The 19033-nt window shown below is 41.3% G+C and overlaps 1 protein-coding gene across 1 annotated transcript in view; it reads left to right on the top strand.

Annotated features, from left to right (window-relative positions):
• LOC138611913 (solute carrier family 22 member 23-like) overlaps positions 1-19033 on the top strand; it is a 37029-nt gene that overhangs the window by 4578 nt on the left and 13418 nt on the right. The window contains exons 2-4 of the mRNA XM_069685173.1: positions 3403-3506; positions 3596-3750; positions 18520-18688. Coding sequence (XP_069541274.1) covers positions 3403-3506; positions 3596-3750; positions 18520-18688 — 428 coding nt within the window. The remainder of the gene's footprint in view (positions 1-3402; positions 3507-3595; positions 3751-18519; positions 18689-19033) is intronic.

Below are 19033 nucleotides of genomic sequence, written 5' to 3'. Positions count from 1 at the left end.
ATAGCTGTTGGCTGCAGCCCTAGTTGAGTGATATATTGATGAATAGTTTCAGGATAACTTCAGTATATACCTTGGGCAGTTAAACAGTATGTCAGAGCAGAGTATTGTCACAGAGTGATAAGGGAGATATGTTGTAGCAGCACATTGGTGGGTACACCCTGACTCAGTATTACAGAGCTGGAGGCTGCACACCCATACATGTGAAAGATGATACTGTAGCTGAACACAACGTGCAGGCCTCTCCGCCTCTCTCTCTCTGCGTCCCTTCTTACTGTTTACCCAGCTGCCTGGCTCCTTCCACAGACCCTGGATCAGTGTGGGACACTTTGAAACGGCCTCAGCTGTCGAGAGCCGATGACCCCGCTGCAGATACCCAGTCAGCACACAATGACAGCCACTCACGGCGTCAGCTGGGAGGAAAGAGTCTGTGTGACCCAAAGATAAAACTGTTGTGGCTCTTTATGTATGTGTGCTGTAGGCTTGTTTCTGATAAGAAACTGGGAGGGGTCCAACATTGTGGGGTCCCTAACCCTGGCCCGAGGTTTAAGTTGGTGTGATGGATTTGAAGTTATAGAAGTGCTGGTGCATTGTCAGTACATTTCAAGTCTATCTGGTAACAGAGACGTGTAGTTAAGGTTTGTTGTTACATCATCTGTCACTGATGGAAAATTCAACTACCATGAGCCGACTTGTCAAACGTGTTAGTGTATAAGTAGTTTAGTCCGGATGCTACACTAGTATGACAGTTATTCAAAGCATGGGTAATGTAAACCTCCTCCTGTAGCTCCCTCAGGCTACACCTCCACTGTCAGATATGTGTGTTTTGCTTCCTTCTTCACTTGTTTTTCGCCACAAAACTACACGAGAAAGTGAGTTTGTGTAGCGTTAGAAGCATATAGCGTTGGAATAATTTCATGAGGCAGTGATGCTAAAACTTGCACTTGGATGCTGAGAGACTCTGATAGCCCGTCGATGGTCTGTTGCTAGGCAGTAACAATGCAGCAGCCTCTCCATGTGCTGCTCTAAAGCCTCTCTCACCCTCTCTACAGCTTGTTATATTCCCCATACTTTTCTTAACTCTCCACATTTCCCTCATCCCTTTGTGTGATCTGCTTCTGCATTGTTTAATCAGCATTCCTCCCTCCGCCTGTGCTTTCCTCCACCTCCCTCCTCGCCTATGACCCCCCCCCCCACCCCACCCACCACTCTGTAGTTCAACGAGTGCAGAAATGTGCAGCTGTAGTTGAGAGCGTCTTCATCTGAGCTAATGAGACTCGCTGGAGGAGGCCGAGCATTGGTGGCCAGTCACTTGAGAGAGGTCGGCTGCTTTCCTTTTGGCCCCTCATTGTTCTGAATTGATCAGAGTCATCTAGTAGATTCAAATGCATCCTAACCCAAGTTTACAAACTGACTTCTATTCATTAGTCCCTAATGACGGAGACAACAGCAAGGGAGCAACTGACAGAAATAATCGGGGCATAGCAGACAAGCTGTGCAGATTTGACTCCTGCTCGCTGGGATTTCTTTTGTCTGCTATAGCTGGAAATCTCTCCATATTTTTCCCACTTGTGCTAATGTGGATGCCCATTAGCTACTGCGTTCGAGCTCGGTCAGTGTGTCGGCCTGAAGAGAAACCTCGTTAATAATACATGTGGATTTGCAGACGCTTTATGATCCAAATCCACCACTCTCTTTCCATTTGGCTTCACATTTCAGCAGCACTTAGCACTTGTGCGACGTTCTTTCTTTGTCTCTAGCATGTGACTTGAGAATGCTCATATGTGGGTATTTAACACCGGTCATCTGTCTGTGGTCACCCGCAGATGTCTGTTCTGCACACTCACCAGACTGTCGTCCAGCTGTGCGGTGCAGCGTGAGTGTGCCGGTGTGTGTCACCGCTCAAGAGGAGGTCAGCTGCAGTTTTTTAAAACACTCTTAGTCGTGCGGGGATTGTGCAACAGGAACTTGTTTGCCCGCCTCTGCTTCTTTCTCTGCTGACATCGATACTGAAACCGTGAATGAGTGGCATGCCTGGATCATGTGATGGCTGGGTGGCTCTGGGTAATCCTGGAGCGTTCCATTCTGAGCAGGTCACTATGGCAGAGGTTATGAGAGGTTAGAGCCCCCCAGAAAAAGATGTAAGAAAAGGACCTCATTTTTTTGTGCCATTTCAATTAATCTTCTTTTATTTTTTAAGCCATACATTTGATAAAGTAAAATATATATTGATAGATTCAGATATGTCCCAATACCTTTCCTATACATAGACTTGAAACCGAGAAACCCTCTGATATTTGTGCGATTAAAAAATATACATGATATTGTTGGAAAAACACTGATTGCTAGCTTTTGCTAACATTACACTTTATGCTAGCACTGCACTGTTATTGGTTGTTATTGTCAGACCATTATTGACCTGATACCAGCTGATTTTGGCGGCTAATTGGTTAGGGTATCGGATCGGTGCATTGACTAGCGTACAGACTGGTACTGGTATCGGAACAACTCTAGCATAAATTATAAGATATTTGGTGAGGGGCAGTTGATGTCCATTTGCTTATACTAAGCACCTGCTAAAAGCACCACGCCCCTGCCTGCTCCTTCCTGCCTGCACAGACAGCTGGGAGGCATATGGTGCCAAAACAACCCCTAATAAACCTCACCCCCTCTTCCTAAAATTCATCATCTGTTCCCCTAAGGGCTAACTACTTATCTACTAGTACCATTAAAAATTAATGGGAATGGAAGTCAAAGTTACATGTTGGGGTAGATTTCTTTGTCTATTGACTTTCTTCCTGGGCTTTACATTTGCTTCCTCCTGCATGATCATTGTGCTGTGTACAAGGTTTATTGGTCACAGCTGGTTGCTACGGTGGGGGGAAAAATCAGGGCGTGCTTGATTTATGCAAAAGCAGGCATACATTGCATTATTTGCACTCTAGGAATCCCTCTGCTACTGCCGTGGAGAGTCTCAGTCACAGAAGGAAATACAGAGAGGCAGAGCTGACCGTAAAGTAGACCATTTCGACACAGCAGAGGAGGCACGAATAAATAAGAAAATAAGAAATGTCAGGCTTTGTATAAACATTGGAGCATTTACGAGGGGAAGACAACCCCAATGCATCAGTTTGACGGTTTATACTGCATTTTAATTCTAAACTTGTAAATTATTCTGTGTAAAATTACATCTGTAAAGGTTAGAGTTTAAGGGATATCATTTTGAAATACCAGGAAGCGCTTCTGTTTGAGAATCTCACATCTCATTGTGATGTGTTTGGAGCAGTAATAATGCCTCACACACCCGACAGACTTGGTGGTAATAAGTGATAGATTTAAAAATGTCTCATCTTTGCCCAACTTACATTTCTTGGAACTAATGCCTTTGTTTATTTGTCTCCACAGTGGAGTCTGGTGTGTGACTCAGCATGGAAAGTTCACATCGCAAAGTTTTCTCTCTTGGTGGGATCAATCTTTGGATACTTGGTGTTTGGAATCCTGGCAGACTGGTAAGATTTCCTACGAAGTTCTCACAGAGGTTAAAATCAATAGTTTTTTTTACATCAAAGGTAGGAATAATTGTTACCTTTCTCCATAGGTTTGGCCGCCACCCAGTGCTGATCATATCGGTGCTGTTCATGCTGGTGTTTGGTCTGACTGTGGCCTTCTCTGTCAACGTCCCCATGTTCAGCACCCTGCGATTCTTCGAGGGCTTCTGCCTGGCGGGGATCACCCTCTCCCTCTACGTCCTCAGTAAGTCTTTATGGCAATACTAAAAGTCCTGTCCTACATTATGCTAATTAACCCTTTGTTTTTGTGGCTAAGCCTGGCAAACTTCACATTGTAACATAACACATGCAGTTTACCATGATGATATATATAGCAGATTTAGCACTCAAAATGTGTAGTCATTTTTGAAACCGGGGGCCTAAGATTTCACACAGAAACACATCAAAGCATTATTCACAGTTCTAGCAGCATCTATTGATCTTTTTCACTCAAATGACAACTTTTGCTTGCATATTTTACCTGTAGCTAGCAAGCTAGCTCAGTTGGTTGACAGGGCTCTTTCAAACTGGCTGTCAATTTTTCCACCTGAATATTTCAAACTTTGGCTAGCATGTTTTACCTCTAGCAAGCTAGCTAACTCAGTTGAAAATGTGCTTTCAAACTGCATTTTTAAATTTTCCACCTGACAAATATTTGATTCTTTGTAAGCATAGTTTACCTATAGCTAGCTAGCTAACTCTGTTTGTTGACAATGCTAACACTGTTTCCAACATACTTTAACTTTCATTTTTTAAGCCGACTTAATTTGAACCCTATAAAAAAGTCTTAAAAACACACATAAAGACTACATGCTTGAAACAGCTCATTCTAACAGAATAATAATAAGGCTAACAGGTAGCAGGCTAACAGGTAGCAGGCAAAAAGTTAGCGTTTTACAAGAGAAATTCCTTAAAAACACATTCCCAAATCCAATAACGAGCAGGCCAGGCATACTATACTTTAAAACTCTACTGATGTAGTATCTTGGCTCCAACGCTTCTACTTTTGTGACCTCTCATGAAAGAAATGTAGCTTGTAAAGCTCCTTTTATTGGAAAGATTTGTTAGTAGGCTAAGGTGTTAGCTGGGTGTGCTAACATTAGCAGCTTATCTTATCACCAAACAAACCGTCTAGTGTTGCTCTGTTGCTAATGTAAGGCATTTAAAAAAAAAAGTCTAGACCATCCAGACAGAATACAGCTCTTTTACTGGAGTCTCTAGCCCACAGCATGTTGTGAAATACAAATCTTAACAGATCTGCTGTAGTTGTAAACTATTATTGGACAATCTCTGTTCCTGGGAAGGGTTATTGTAAACTATTATTGGACAATCTCTGTTCCTGGGAAGGGTTATTGTAAACTATTATTGGACAATCTGTTCCTGGGAAGGGTTAGGCAAACACTTGACATATGAAAACATATCTGTTATCTGAACATTTTTTCACTTGTTTGGTCAAATGTTGCCTTTCCACAAGCAGTGAAATTTTGCTTGCGGCCTCTCAGGTAGAATGTGTAGCCTTGAAAGCTGATTGCTGCTGTGGTTCAGCTTTGTAGACAACCCTTGCATTTTTATTCTAACATATAAAATTCGGCTCTATTCGGTGGAAGTTTGAGGATTTACACAGTGGCCAAACTGGTTTGTCTGGGAGTTGGCTCTTTCATGTTCAGGAAGTAGGAGCAGCTCTTGTTGCACTGCAGGTTGTGAGGAGCAGTTTTTCTTATTTAGTTAATTTTCAAAATTATTATTAAAAAAAAATCTAATAAAGGTCTCACATCTTACAAATGTCATCCCAATTTACATTGCACTTAATTTAACATCCTAAAAATGTAGCCATTTTTAAAAATATGAGCATAGCATGATTTCAATTACTTAACCACCTAAATCAGTATTTTGTTAATGCTGTGATTATATTAATCATCCCCCACTCTTAATCATTACAACCTCCCACCGATGCTGTTCTCATTATTTCCAGACACACCTAATCAAACGCCTATTCTACTTTAATTCTTGTCTCTAGCTGGGGGCAGCATTCAGCTAAAAGAAGAGTAATTGTGTTGCTGTGACCTCCTAACGTTTATTACACCAAATGCCTTGTTGGGATGGATTCTCCAACAGCCTCCTTGCCCTTGAAGTGAACTCTTTAATTTTCATTTGGGTGGAGCAACATTGCTTTTTTCTTTGAGATTTTAATCTGAAATACTGCTAATCAATAATCTGATAAGTGCGTAATGGGTTGAAGAGGCTGTAATATCCTCAGAGATGAATCCTCTCTGTTAATATGACCTTCTCTCTGCACGGTAAAGGTTTAAATAATTAGTTCTTTGGGCATTTAGCCTCTAAGAATGGGAGGGAGGGGTCTTTCTGATAGCGTCCTCGTAATTGGCTATGCAGTTGATGATTCTGGTCTCAGTGATGGATCCTTTAAAAGCCTCTCTGGCCGCAGTAATTGACCAGTGCAGAGGGAAGGGAAGATGAGAGGGAGGGGAGCAAAGGGTGAGATGATGAAGGAAGGGGCCCTCAGTGTCCTTGTCATTCTAATTTACTCCACACTGTATACCTTGAAAAGCTTCATCGTGCTCCCGAAATAGAAGGAGCGTTTAGTCTCCAGGGACAAGGGTGGGACAAAAGGAGGCAAAAGGGTGGGGTTAAGCTGTAGAGTATGGAGTCTTATCAAATTTAAATGAACTTGACATCTGCTTCCATTGTTTTTAGATTAGCTCTACATTTAATGGTTCAGTAAATCAGTGGCTCTCAATCTGGCTGTGGGGTTGCACAACAAGATTGTAGTCGATAGTCTCGTACATCTGTATGAAATCTGGGCCCTATTTTTTTTCAAATTTGGTTGTCAAAATGACTCATAAAGGGGCGCTGGTTTAGCTCAGTTGGTAGAGCAGGCGCCCCGTGGACAGAGGCTACAGTCCTCGTCGCACTGATCGCAGGTTCGACTCCCGGTCTGCCGATCCATTTGGTGCATGTCATCCCCACTCTCTGCTCCCCACATCTCCTGTCTCTCTTCGGCTGTCCTACGAATAAAGGCAAAAAGCCAAAAAATAATCTTTAAAAAAAAAAAAAAAAAATGACTCATAAAAACGAAAACTTTTGGAAACGGTCCAGTAGATGGCCTCCGCTGTAGCCGCAATACGGCCGCAATGACTGTAACATAATCCCCTGGGGCAACTGCGCCGATCAAAGTACGTCCACTGAAAGTGCTTGTTTGTGCCACTGACATATAAAAAGCTCTGCCAAAAAAAATTAATTGCGTCTGATATGTTTTTTCTGCAAAATACGTTTAATTACCTTGTAAAAATCCTCCCAAGGCATCTCCTCCTTTAAAAAATTCCCAAAACTGCATAGGCTCCGCCCACTATGAAAACGTCAACGTTTAGTGGCAACTTGTTGAAACTTAGCTAGCTTGAAATGTAGTAATTAGTAGTAACGTTAAAGTTAGCAGTCATTAGTGAGTTTGCCAAAAATTAAAATGACGGTTACAGCTGTCTCGCTCATCTCCGAATTGGTTGCCATAGGTTACACATAATGATATGCATAGCTTCACCCCGTCCATTAACAGGATTGGCTCCTTAGGTTTGTGACGTCTCAAACCTGCCAATCTGAAAACGTGTTGTTCAGCCTGTCCTTGGTACACTGCAGTTTAAAAGCAGACAGGCCCAGCCATGGAGATGACTTCTTATGTTGTCCCTGATGTGTCTTGTAGCACATGAAGAACACCACATGGAGATGTTTACAAGGTTAAACACCTGATTTTCACTGGAGGGGGTCTTTAACTTTTCTTTTTTCTTTTTTTTTGTGAAAAACATGCTTTTATTTTATAAAATTAAGAACATTTTGAGCTTGGAAACTTAGTCAAAGGACAATCAAGTGAAAGATTAAAACAAAATTAATTGGTTGAATTAATATGTATATATATATATATATATATAAGATGTATATAGGTTTAGTTTCATTTTTAAAGGTCAGCAGCAAATTTTACAATTCAGGTTTCAAACAGCAGTTGTTGGTTTATTTGTGTGTTTTATCCCGACGCATACAAATATGTCAGTTTAATGTGTTAGCCATCGTAAAAGATAAGATTAAACAGTGATCCGCTCTGCAGCGTGGTGCAATAAGCAATCTGACTTGCTGTGATGTTATTGCAGAATTAAATAGGCATTTGAAAACATAAATCATACGCCTCATTAACGGTTGAATGCCAGAGCAGCTGAGCAGTATTTTATCATTCTCAAAGATGAAAAGAAAACAATATATGACGGTTTAATCAGTGGCGTAGCTGTGCTATATCAGGGCTGCATTTCAAATAAACTACATTTGTGTCTAGTGTGTCCAATTATTGTGAGTCAGAGTAAAGAATGATGTTTTTTTCCTCATATGTCTTTCAAGCAACTTTCTTCTCATTTTCTGTGTAGCTTTAACTTTTGCTTTGTCAGTCTCTACTGTTTGACTCCACCTTCCCTGCCTCTCTTTATTCCCCTAGTAGCCTTTACCCTATTTTTTTTTTTTTGTTACATTCAGAGCACTTGCAATGTACAAAACTACAATAGCGTGATTGCAAAGGAAAAATCAGCAATCATATTCAGATACTTGTGCAGTTCGATAATCGCATAGAGGGCTAGCGGTTGCAGGAAAGTAATACTGGAACCTTGATCTCCCTGACGTTTGAAATCACTGCATTTAACAGCATGAAGGATTTTGGAGTCTTGTTAGATAAACCCATGTTGATCTATTTGCATCAACACCAAACACAAGTTTTCATGTCTCCCTTCTTCAGGCTGAAATGAGAAGTTATAATTTAGACAATTTGTTCCTCATTTAACAAGCATAAAACACACGGTCAGCACAGAAACTGAAACACTCTGTGCAGTTGTTATGGGTTTTTCCATTTCAGTTGGGTACTTATCCATGAAATGATGAAGTAATTTCCCCTCATAAGATCTTTCATTGTTTTAACAATCACCTGTGTCCTTTTGAATCCCTTGACATGATAGTTCTGTCTGAGAGTAGCCTGCTGTAGTCCTACATAGTAAACTCAGCTTGAGCCGGCCTTAGCTGCACTCATGTTTGTTTAAGCACATTTGTATAGATTTTGTTTTGCCATACCCCCACCCTTATTTTTAATCATGTGTGCCTTCTGTCACATGATATTTACCCTGCAGCCACACTGTATTGACAAAACTCCACCAGAGCTGCTCCAAGAGTAGAAGTGAATCGTTCAATACTACATTACAGGAGAGAATCAATCGTTTTCTTTCAAGGCGTTCTGTGTAGTTAATGCATTCAGATGGTGGCTACATACTAAGAGGTCAGCCGAAGCTAATATTCATTGCAGTCCCGACAATGTTAGTCATATGACATTTCTGCATGTAACATTATAAACCACATGACCCTCTTTTGTGGCATGCTTTGTTTGACTCTGCTTACAAAGAAAAGTCGGAGCCAAATCCCAGCTTCGGCTGTGTTTGCACTGGAGACATTGCACTAATCCCCCTTTTCCCATCAACCCATGTGCAATTTAGTCTGAGTTCATGGATCTCTAAGTCTGGGTACATCACATGCCAGAATTTGAATCGAGGAAATAGAAATAAGTAATTGCAACCTTTCAGTTTGTCTTGGCTGACATTCTATTCATCTGTGTGAATACGGTAATGCAGTAATCACCACCCTCCTGACCCAATGTTTGTTGCCTCATCGCGCCCTGGAGGCATCAATCACGATACGCTTTCAGGATATGGGCGAGCCTCTTTAGTTCAGACATATTTGATAACCCATATGCTACATTCAGACATAAGCTAATATAAGCATTCAGGTACTTACTATTACAGTTAGCTGGGAAGTTGGTTAAAGGTATTAATAGCATTTGGTAGTGTTACACGATATCAATTTGAGAGGCGTAAATTGCTCGCTAATGTAACATTGTTTAGAAACAGCTAACATTAAGTTAGCTAATATTAATGTTAGCTAGGAGTAATGCTAGCTTCGAAGTGGTCGAATGCTGGTATTAGCAGTTGTCTAATGGAGGCTAATGGGTTATCAAATGAGATTTACTTTGAAAAATGGCAGGATTATCTCCCTCCCTGTGGGTTTTCATGTTATTAGGGGCAAATTAATCAGGAAGCAGTACAGGGGTGGGTAGAAAAAGCACGATTTCAGTGCAGGTGTGATGCAATTATTCTACCACAGCCATTTAAAGTGAAGTGTTTCTGTATCCGAAGCCCTTATATGATTTAACCATCTTTCTGAATTGATCTACAGTTTGTTTGCTCCATAGTATAACAGCAGAATAACAACGCCCAAAGCTATAGAAAGTCATCTGATGCACCTCTGTTATTTATACCTCAGTGCTTCCATCCCTAGCCCTGTTAGAACCAGGCAGCACAGACAAGGCTCATAGTACCTTTAGCTCAGCATCATTGTGCTGCTCACTATTGCATTTTTACAGTAAACACTCCACTCCCCCTCCCTCACTTCTCGCTCCCCCTCACATACAAACACACGGCGCAGCAGCTTGCTGAGTCATGCTAACTGGCTGCACTGGGGGGGGGGGGGTTGTGAGAGTTTTGTGATCGGCTTGAGACGAGGAGATTGTGTTCTGGGGCAGTGGGCCAGAGCTCGCTTTTTGTTTACACTGGTTTTATCATGCATACACAACGGCAAATTTGGGCTGAAATCAGATGCTTTTATGAAGGATACGTTGCTTTTATCCCTTTAAGTATAAATATCAATTTAGCCTAATTAGGAGAGTGACAAAACCACACTTACTGTACAACTTGGGGAAACAGTCATTGGCTAAAATGAGGTTTCTATCTACAGAAATGCTTGCTACTTTTGTGTGTCCGTGTGTGTGTGTGTGTACCTTTGCAACAGCTCAGTGTTTTCAGTTTAAATCTTTAACTTCCTGAAAGCGACAATTAAATGTTTTAAATCAGGATGTTTACCTTTAGGAGTCCATATAATTGCCTTACAGCAAAGAGCAAATGCCTCTACACTCATGTTAAGTGGAGGCACTTTCCACGTCAGGATCAGAGGTGGCAAGCCTGTACACGTCATGGGTGTGTGTGCAAGAGGCCTTGTAGAGAGAGATACAGTAGATGTACAGATAGAGGAACAGACTGAGAGTGATGCAGAAACACCACAGACACATCACATGATTCTGTCATAGTCTTTGGTCATGAATCATAAAAACTTTTCTGTCAGTAACCTTTAACACATGATCACAACTTCTCTTTGTGTGGTGATCTAGAAAGAAAAAGAAAAAGTACTGGTAGAGTTAGGATTCAGGCTGTGACTTGATATTGTTACTATTAGCTAGGAAGAGGCAACACAATAAAATATGAAAGGCATACATTCCTAGCTAACGGAATGTTGGCTAGGAACAGCTAACATTACACTAGCTAGTAGTTATGTTAGCTAGGAAGAGTTTGAATGCTACCATTAGCTGATGCTTTAATCTTGTCATTTGGTTGTTACATGATAAAATATGAAAGGTCCAAATTCCTAGCTAATGGAATGTTGGCTAGGAACAGCTATGTTAGCTAGTAGTAATGTTAGCTAAGAGGCTGAATGCTAGCATTAGCTGATGTTTTTAACAAGGGATGTTGTATTATTTTGACATACTTGCATATTCTTAGGTGCTGCTTAATCTAACCAAGTTAAACATCCTAGTATGTTGTGTTTTGGACTACTAGTAAAAAAAATCATTACAAATTACATTTTTGTTATATTTAAATGTTTGACAAGGTTGAACTAAATTCACAGCTAGATGGAAAACTTTAAAATCATATTCAAATTCATTGGTACATAAAATCTACATAGGATTAGCAAGATTTTCAGACTGATTCCAGACACAACAATGGTAATGACGTCCTGTTTTTATGCAAATTCCAGATGGCACATTATGGCCCCACCAGGTCACACAAACATCGTAACATTGTAACACAAAAGCAAACGCACGACGTTAGAGATGTTAAAAAAGTTGTCATGTGTCTATAATATTTAAAATACACACTATCAGTGCCAGTTGAAAATCAGTTTGTTAAATCTCAACTGTTGCTACGTGCGGCAAAATGCCAATAATTGAACTGCCCCGAGCTACAAGGACCTTGTTTTTCAAGCTGATTCAGTTTTGTGTTGAGGTTTGTATTGGCTGAAATGCACACTGCATACATTATTGTGGTTGTCTTAAGAGGCTCTCATTTTCTATAGTTAATAAGTGCTGTTGCTGCTTATTGAAACTTGTCACGTCTCGGCGAGAAGATGAAAGACAAGGAGAGCGAAACAGACAACAAAGGAATGAGGGAAGCAGACAAAGAGTGACTGTAAATGTATCACTTTTATGTCTAGTCCATGAATGTTACATGACCCGACTTTAACAGGTGTCATTTTTTAGAGGTCAATACAATAATATTGCTGCTGTCACACCCAGACTCAGACACTCAGACTTTATTGACTGTGTGAGTAATGTTGACTGTCGCTCCTTTTGTACATAAACTGGAAGAGTATCAGTCGTGAACAGGTAAACGCATGCAGAGGACACATACAGGAAACACAAGGAAGTGATGTACGTATGATTATTTTATGATCCGTGAACTGCTATAAAGTTCCAATTTGACTGTTATATGAGTGGTGTGTTAGTTATTAAATGACTCTTCATAACTTAACTATTTAATGCAACAGTAATACACTTTTGAGTGTGTTTTTTTTATTGTTTTGGCCACATTATGCTTCAGAACAAACCTGATCCAGCATGAATTGTCTTTCCCTGTGCTTAAAACACTCTGGCACAGCCTTATATACACAACAATTATTTAAAATGGACATATTAAAAAGAGAAAATACAATTTAAATCCAAATGGTAATACAGGAGGAGGCAGGAGCTAGATTTAGTACATACTTTTTGAAACATGCCCTTGAGTAGCAGCAAGAGCGAGAACCGTGAAGTGTGTAAATATGGCCCATATAAAGATAGGTCATGGTTATATATGAGTTTACACTACATGAAGCGTGTGACTACACAAAGCAATACTCAATTTCCCGTTTTCAAGAATGTGTGTCAGTGAAAAGGTTCAAAACATAGCACAGTAAAGGAATTTTATAGCATTTCCTCTTTTTTAAAGGAATCATATTTTGAAAGACAGTTATGTCACAACACCCATCTTTAACCTCTCATGCACTGTCATGCAGTATCACCGAGGTAGTCGCCTGTGTTCCCCAGCTGCTTTCTTCATTATAACAGTGGAGTAAAGCTCCTCTATTCGGACAGGATGATCTGTGATGTTTAAGCTTCCTGCTCAGGTTCGCCAAGGCCAGACCAGGCTACTCTTGTCCTCTTCACTGTCCCTGTGTTGCCTGTAATGAGGTCCTTCCTCTCTCTGTGGTGCCCTCTTGATACCACTGACATTAATCTCTTGCGCAGTGGGCAGCACAGAAAGATGGGAGCTCTGTGTGCATTTGTCTGTGTAAATGGCCTCCTTTGTGTCATTGTCAGAGTCCCGTTCCTTGGTACAGTCTGGTGGACAGCTTGCTTTGTTAGCTTGTTTCCAGTTCTTACCTCTCAAGCTGTTTGTATGGACGCCATTGATTGATAGATATTGTTAAATCTGGCTTTAGCCGGGGTGTGCGCGCCAGATCTGGACTCTAAAAACAGAACCTTTTAATTTCCTACCATATGGATATGCCTCTTTGAGGATGGCCGCCAGGTACACCTCACACCACTGCAGAGACGATGTGCTGCCAGACCTTACTTAGGCATAATTTTGTTAATTCCTAATGTTAAAATTGGACTAAAAAGGTTGATGGAAATAAACTGAGAGGCAGAGACGTAGGCAGGGGACTGTGTACAGAGAGCAAATGCCCTTTAGTCAAAGAAAGGGATCCACATCCTTTGCCTTGATCCGCTCTAGCTCTCTCCTGATAAATGGGTTAAGGTGCAGACTCAGTTTTTTCCTCTAAGCAGGGTTAAAGTTCCCTTTTGTGCTGAGTTTGCAATTCTGGTGGCTCTGCGGACTTCCTCCTCTTACAGTCCTCTCTACATGTATCAGTTTCTTCTCCTTTATTGTAGAAGACCACTATTTTGTCTTAAAGTGAACAGATGATGTAATGCTGGTGTTCTACTTGAGTGTGGGGATAATTTCTAACCTTTGTTGTCTGTGAGAGATACTGCATGACATAACCTCGGGCTATCTCACAACGCGAATTCCTGAGTGAAGTCCAGTGATTGGCCAAATCAGCATGACCACCCTTTGCACTTTCATTTGATGAGTGTAAAAGAAGAAATAAATGCTGTTTCAGTTCTTTTTTGGCCAGGCTGATGAATCTCTTCTGTTGGGAAACCTTAGACCTATATTTGTCACAGAGGATTTCATGTATCAGTCATTCTGTTTCCATTTAATATCTCCCGGACAGCCAGTAGCTTTGCTGATCTTTCAGTGAGTGGAAGGAAGAGTGTGGGAGTATGGGGGGTTAGTTATGATATACAAACCAAATGGAAGGGAAAAACTCCTTTGGTGGTTTTTGATTGGTTTGATCGCTGAGGATTTCAGCAAGCAAAGATCAAAAGACGTCCCTGTAGCTAGTCTGGGCTAGTTTGCATTCTCAGCAGCTCCAGATAAGGGACTAATCAATGACTATGACCTTATTCTCAGTCAATAGCCCCTTTTCAGTGCTTGGGAGAAGGGAGGATACCTCAGGTTATTTGCGAGCTAACAAAATCAGCCTATAAATCAACAAAGACAAGAGAAGGAATTTCCCTCCGGAGCGATCTTTGGAAGTTATTTGCCGGAGTAATTGTAAATAAACTGCAGTTTGTTCTTGTCTATATGTGCCTACATAGAATCACAATGATACACCTTCAGTAGGATCTTGTCACTACCTCTAGTTGTACCTTGAGATGACCAAGACCTTTGACCTTATAAGCAGAAGAAGTCTCTTTGTATGCCATTGCCGTTGGATGATTATGTGCTATTAAAATGTGAAGGGTACATGGAGAGCAATGTGCTGTACTCCCAGAGACTTTCCCAATTAACTGTGTGTGGAACAGGGCCGTGCACACGCCCCCCACAGCTTGATTTATTCTCCTATGTGGTCACTATGTTCAACTGAGGGTGTAATTTACCTTCACACAAAATCCCCTCGGTCTGCAGTAACTGTAGGCAGAGACCAAGGTTCAGTGGGTTCTTATCAGGGAAGTGCGGTTTGCTGACGATGCTGCATCGGCCTCTCACTCGGAGGAAGCACTCCAAAAGCTCATCAGCAGCTTCACACATGCCTGAAGGCAGGTTGGGCACACATAGCATTACCATGTGTGAGCATTGCTTTGAAGGCGTGACGCTTTAGCAATGTATAGATTTGTTTTTTTAGTGAGTGAGTGATCTATCTGCCTTTTTCAATTGACTATATTCAGACAGTAGCCATTGTCATCTGCTCAGACTTGGTGTCAAATGCTGTTAAATTTTCATACTTCTGCGTACCCATTAGCTACCGTCAGCCAACGGCTATCGTTAGCATTCAATCACTTCCTTACCGTTTTGTAGTCCATATGATATTGTAGGAAAAAGTATAAATTCCTAGTTAAGATAGATAGGAAGCTAACTTGCTAACCCTGCAGTACCTAACAGTAATATTAGCCAGAATTGTGCGTGTCCTATCATTTCTTGTAACACTATCAAGCGGAAATGTAAGCTAGGAAGTGGTTTAATGCTAACATTAGCTGTTGTCTAACGCTAGCTAGCAGGTTATAAAATGTGTTCTTTTCCCTTTTTAAATATAGCCTCATGTTTTTGCTATCGATCAATGCATGTAATGAAATGATAACAATTTGTCAGATACATTCATAGACATTATACGCAGCATTTGAACTTCCAATCTTAGCGTGACGTCAGAGGAAAATGGCTGCCATGTAAATATGGTGAATTGACATGGAAGCTGCTGTAAAGATTGCTGCTGTAGAAGCTTTTTCACAGCATTAGTAGAAGAATAAGAAGATAATTTCAGAGTATTGTAGACGTTTTTTGTGTCCCCATGTGGCAAGTTAGCCAGCCTTTTGTTGTCCCACCGAAAAAGATTTGATTGGTCCGTTGTTTCTCCAACAGAAGAGAAACAATAATGAGCACAACACAAGAGCTATTTTAATTGCTTAACAATCCAGAGATGTAGGTGGTGATTCAGAGGTCATTGACTCTGAGGCTTTGGAATTCACAGCAGTGCAGGTAGAAAATGTAGGAGGAGAAGAGGAAACAGCAGGTAACAGACGTAGGAGGAGAAGTGGTGCAACTGCAATACAGCTGCACTTTGCCTTCCACCTGTTCCACTCCAGACTTGGACTGTGCAGCCACTGCCGAAGCTACTAAATAAAAATGTTCCAAACGTTAATCAGAGCTAACTAATCTGTTATTTTTCAGTGTACAGAAAGGCCACAGAGTCCTTCCCGGATTGAGTAGCCAGGATTAGGCAGTGAAAGATTGGCATGGAGCCATACGGACCTCATGTGACCAGTGAAAGGTCATGACATTAGCCTGTGGGTACAGGGAGTGGCTGCACTCAGTGCCTTTAGTGGTCAACCAATCTCTTTCACTTGTAAAACAATGGGCCTCCTTGACAGAGCTGTGTACTTGACAGAAGGCTAGTGAGCTACTGCAGCTTGTAGCAGAGCGTGTGATTCATATTCTTGGTTTGCCAAAGTCAGCAAAACAGCCAAAGCTTCTTTAGGGATTACCACTAATATTAATTGGCTATTGGCTCGATCATTGATGATGTCATTGCCTCTTCCATTGTGCGCCGTCGTGTCCAAATGCGTTTAATGCTTGTATATCCAGCTTGTTTTGTCACCCCAGAGATCCTCTGTTAGCGTCTTTGGCAAGGTTCTCGTATGTGACACCAGATTATTTATGTCAGTAGAACAGAGGGTGCAGAAGGGCATTGTGGGAATGCTGATCTAATAGGTTTGTGGAGGATTAGGGTCAGCCGGAGTAAGAAGCTCAGGCCTTTCCTTTTCACAAACTTTGGTCCTCATTCTGCTGCTCTGTCTACGAAACATGCGCCGTATTTTATTCACACTTATTCTAAAGAAATGATTCTCAATAATATTAATTGTGCTGTCATACTGTAAGTCAGCGTCTGTCTGTGCGTGCAAGTAATTTTCTATAGCTCACCACAGGATGTACTTTTCCGGGCACAATGCGGTGGCCTGTTCAGCGCACATGACGCCTTATACACAACCGAAGAATTCAAATCCCATGCGGTCCATAAGCAGTGAACCGTTACTTTTCTCCCAGCGGCACACAGAGAAGGGGTCCCGAGGTTAGTTGGTTCAAACTCAGCAGGTCTTGCACCCATCGCCCTGCTCTCAGCTCATTGGCTTTGTCATTCCAGCTGCGATAGTGTCTGTGAACAGAGAGCATTATTCATGTCCTCAGAAGGGGGCAAGTCCTAATTGAAATTCCGGTCTTTTCCACTGGAATGAAGCGGGGCCGCCGACACCCACTGTATTATGCTGGACTTGTCACCTTGAAAGGCCCATCTGGAGACTGTTCACATTCCTGACAAGCTGAAAAGACCCATTAGAGAAAAACACAGTGATGTTTAACAAAAAAGGTTTGAATAAAGCGGGACAAAAGATTCGTACAGTTTGACAATAGCGGCATTACAGTACTGTGCACTTTCTATGGGTTGATGTGAAGCCATCCTCTGCTCTGCAGTAACTAAAGGGCTGGAGTGTCTGTGGTTGCTGGCTGCCAGTGTGGTGTGCATGCTAATGGCTGGCTGAATGAATCAGTGCCATTCTGATAGAGGAGAATTGAGTACAAGGAACCTCTTTCTGGTTAGTTCACTCTCACAGCAGCCTACTGTCTCTGAACAACAACTGTACACGCTGATTTATCACCTTCATTTAATGTCGCAAACTCTGGCGTCCACAGCTCCAACTGCAACTTATAATTACACAGTTTACACAAGGAAATATTGATGATTTTATTTTATCAATTCATTTATCTTAATCATATCCTAGTATGTATAATATTAGAAGTCAATCACAATAAATCACAATATCCCAGAGCTTATGGAAACAACTTTAAACCTATTTTTTCCCTTCATCACTCTTAGATTAAAAAAGAAATTTGATTTATACTTTTGAATAAGTTGACTGACACTGGAACCAAGTTAAGCAGGTGTAAACTAACATCAGGTGTTTCTCTGCCTTAAAAGTCACATTATTAATACAGTAGTTAATTTAATGAACGATGGCCTGGGAACTGTTTCTGTACTGCATGAGAACAAAGTAAAACCCTCTCAGCGATGATCACCATCACTGTCAGAATCCATGTTGTGGCCTGTCTGCCTCACCTTGTCAGAGGTGGTGCTCTGGTTTGAGGGTTGATTCATCGCCTCTCGCCTGTTCCTGTCGGCATGTGGAAAAATCAGCCAAGGTTCAGATCCCTTGTCTTGTTTACATAAATACTCCAGGATCAGGTTGCAGCAGCTATTCAAAACTCGTGGTTCACTTAATGGGCTTGCACCTTGGATGGAAAAAACTTTAGTAATGTCTTAATAGTTGCTAGGAAACATCTGTTGCACTGTCCAATCAAAATTTTGCTAAGCTAGCTAACGTTTACGTGTCATTGCCTTATATCACTGCCATTATGTTTATAATATGTTGTGTTATTTTTGTGCATTGTGGTCCAAAATCTTTACATCAGTGTTGCGTCAGATATGCCAGCCATACTGTCCCTTTTCCTATCTCGTATAAACAGGTTAATTATAGTAAGCTAACAAATGTATGTGTATAAATACTAAGCTGGTAACTACGTATCCCTTCATAAGAACACTGCAATCTGGTCGCTGTCATATTGACATGATATTCTCACAACCTTTTGTGCTTTGTTTTCACACATCGCCATTTTTGTTCTTTGCAGAAAACTTAGTAACACATGCTCTCTCTTTCTTCGTCCCTCCTCTTTGTTCTCCCTGCCAGGGATCGAGCTGTGCCTGCCAGGATGGCGTTTTTCCATGACCATGGTGGCCAGTTTTGTGGTGTTGGGTGGTCAGCTGTTGATGCCCGGGGTGGCTTACCTCTGTCGGGACTGGCAGGTTCTCCAGGCTTGTATCATCTGCCCCCTCCTGCTGATGCTGTCCTACATCTGGTGAGAAACAACCCGAGCATCTGCTGCACTTTTGCTCCGACACGTCTTTGTTTTTTAAATCTCATTCTGTTGTAGTTTAAAAGGTGTTTCTCACTTTTAATTCTACATGATGCTCTTGTACTGTGTAAATATGTGGCACCATCTGCAGAAAAAAATAAGCGTGTGAGATTCAAGTAATAGTGTTGATGCAGCGTGAATAAAACCTCGTTAAACCAAAGGGGCTTCTGCAGATTTACTCGGTTTGAGCAAAGAAGTGGTCTCAGCTCCAAGGACAATTTCAGCAACGAATTCCCCGCTGAAATAAATGTAATGTATTTTCATTAACACACTTGCAGTGACCTCTAC

Source organism: Semicossyphus pulcher, unplaced genomic scaffold, assembly GCF_022749685.1.
Source record: "Semicossyphus pulcher isolate SPU_LCO1_2020_fin unplaced genomic scaffold, fSemPul1.0.p SCAF_7, whole genome shotgun sequence".
NCBI lineage: Eukaryota > Metazoa > Chordata > Actinopteri > Labriformes > Labridae > Semicossyphus > Semicossyphus pulcher.
This window is presented reverse-complemented; position numbering and strand designations above follow the sequence as displayed.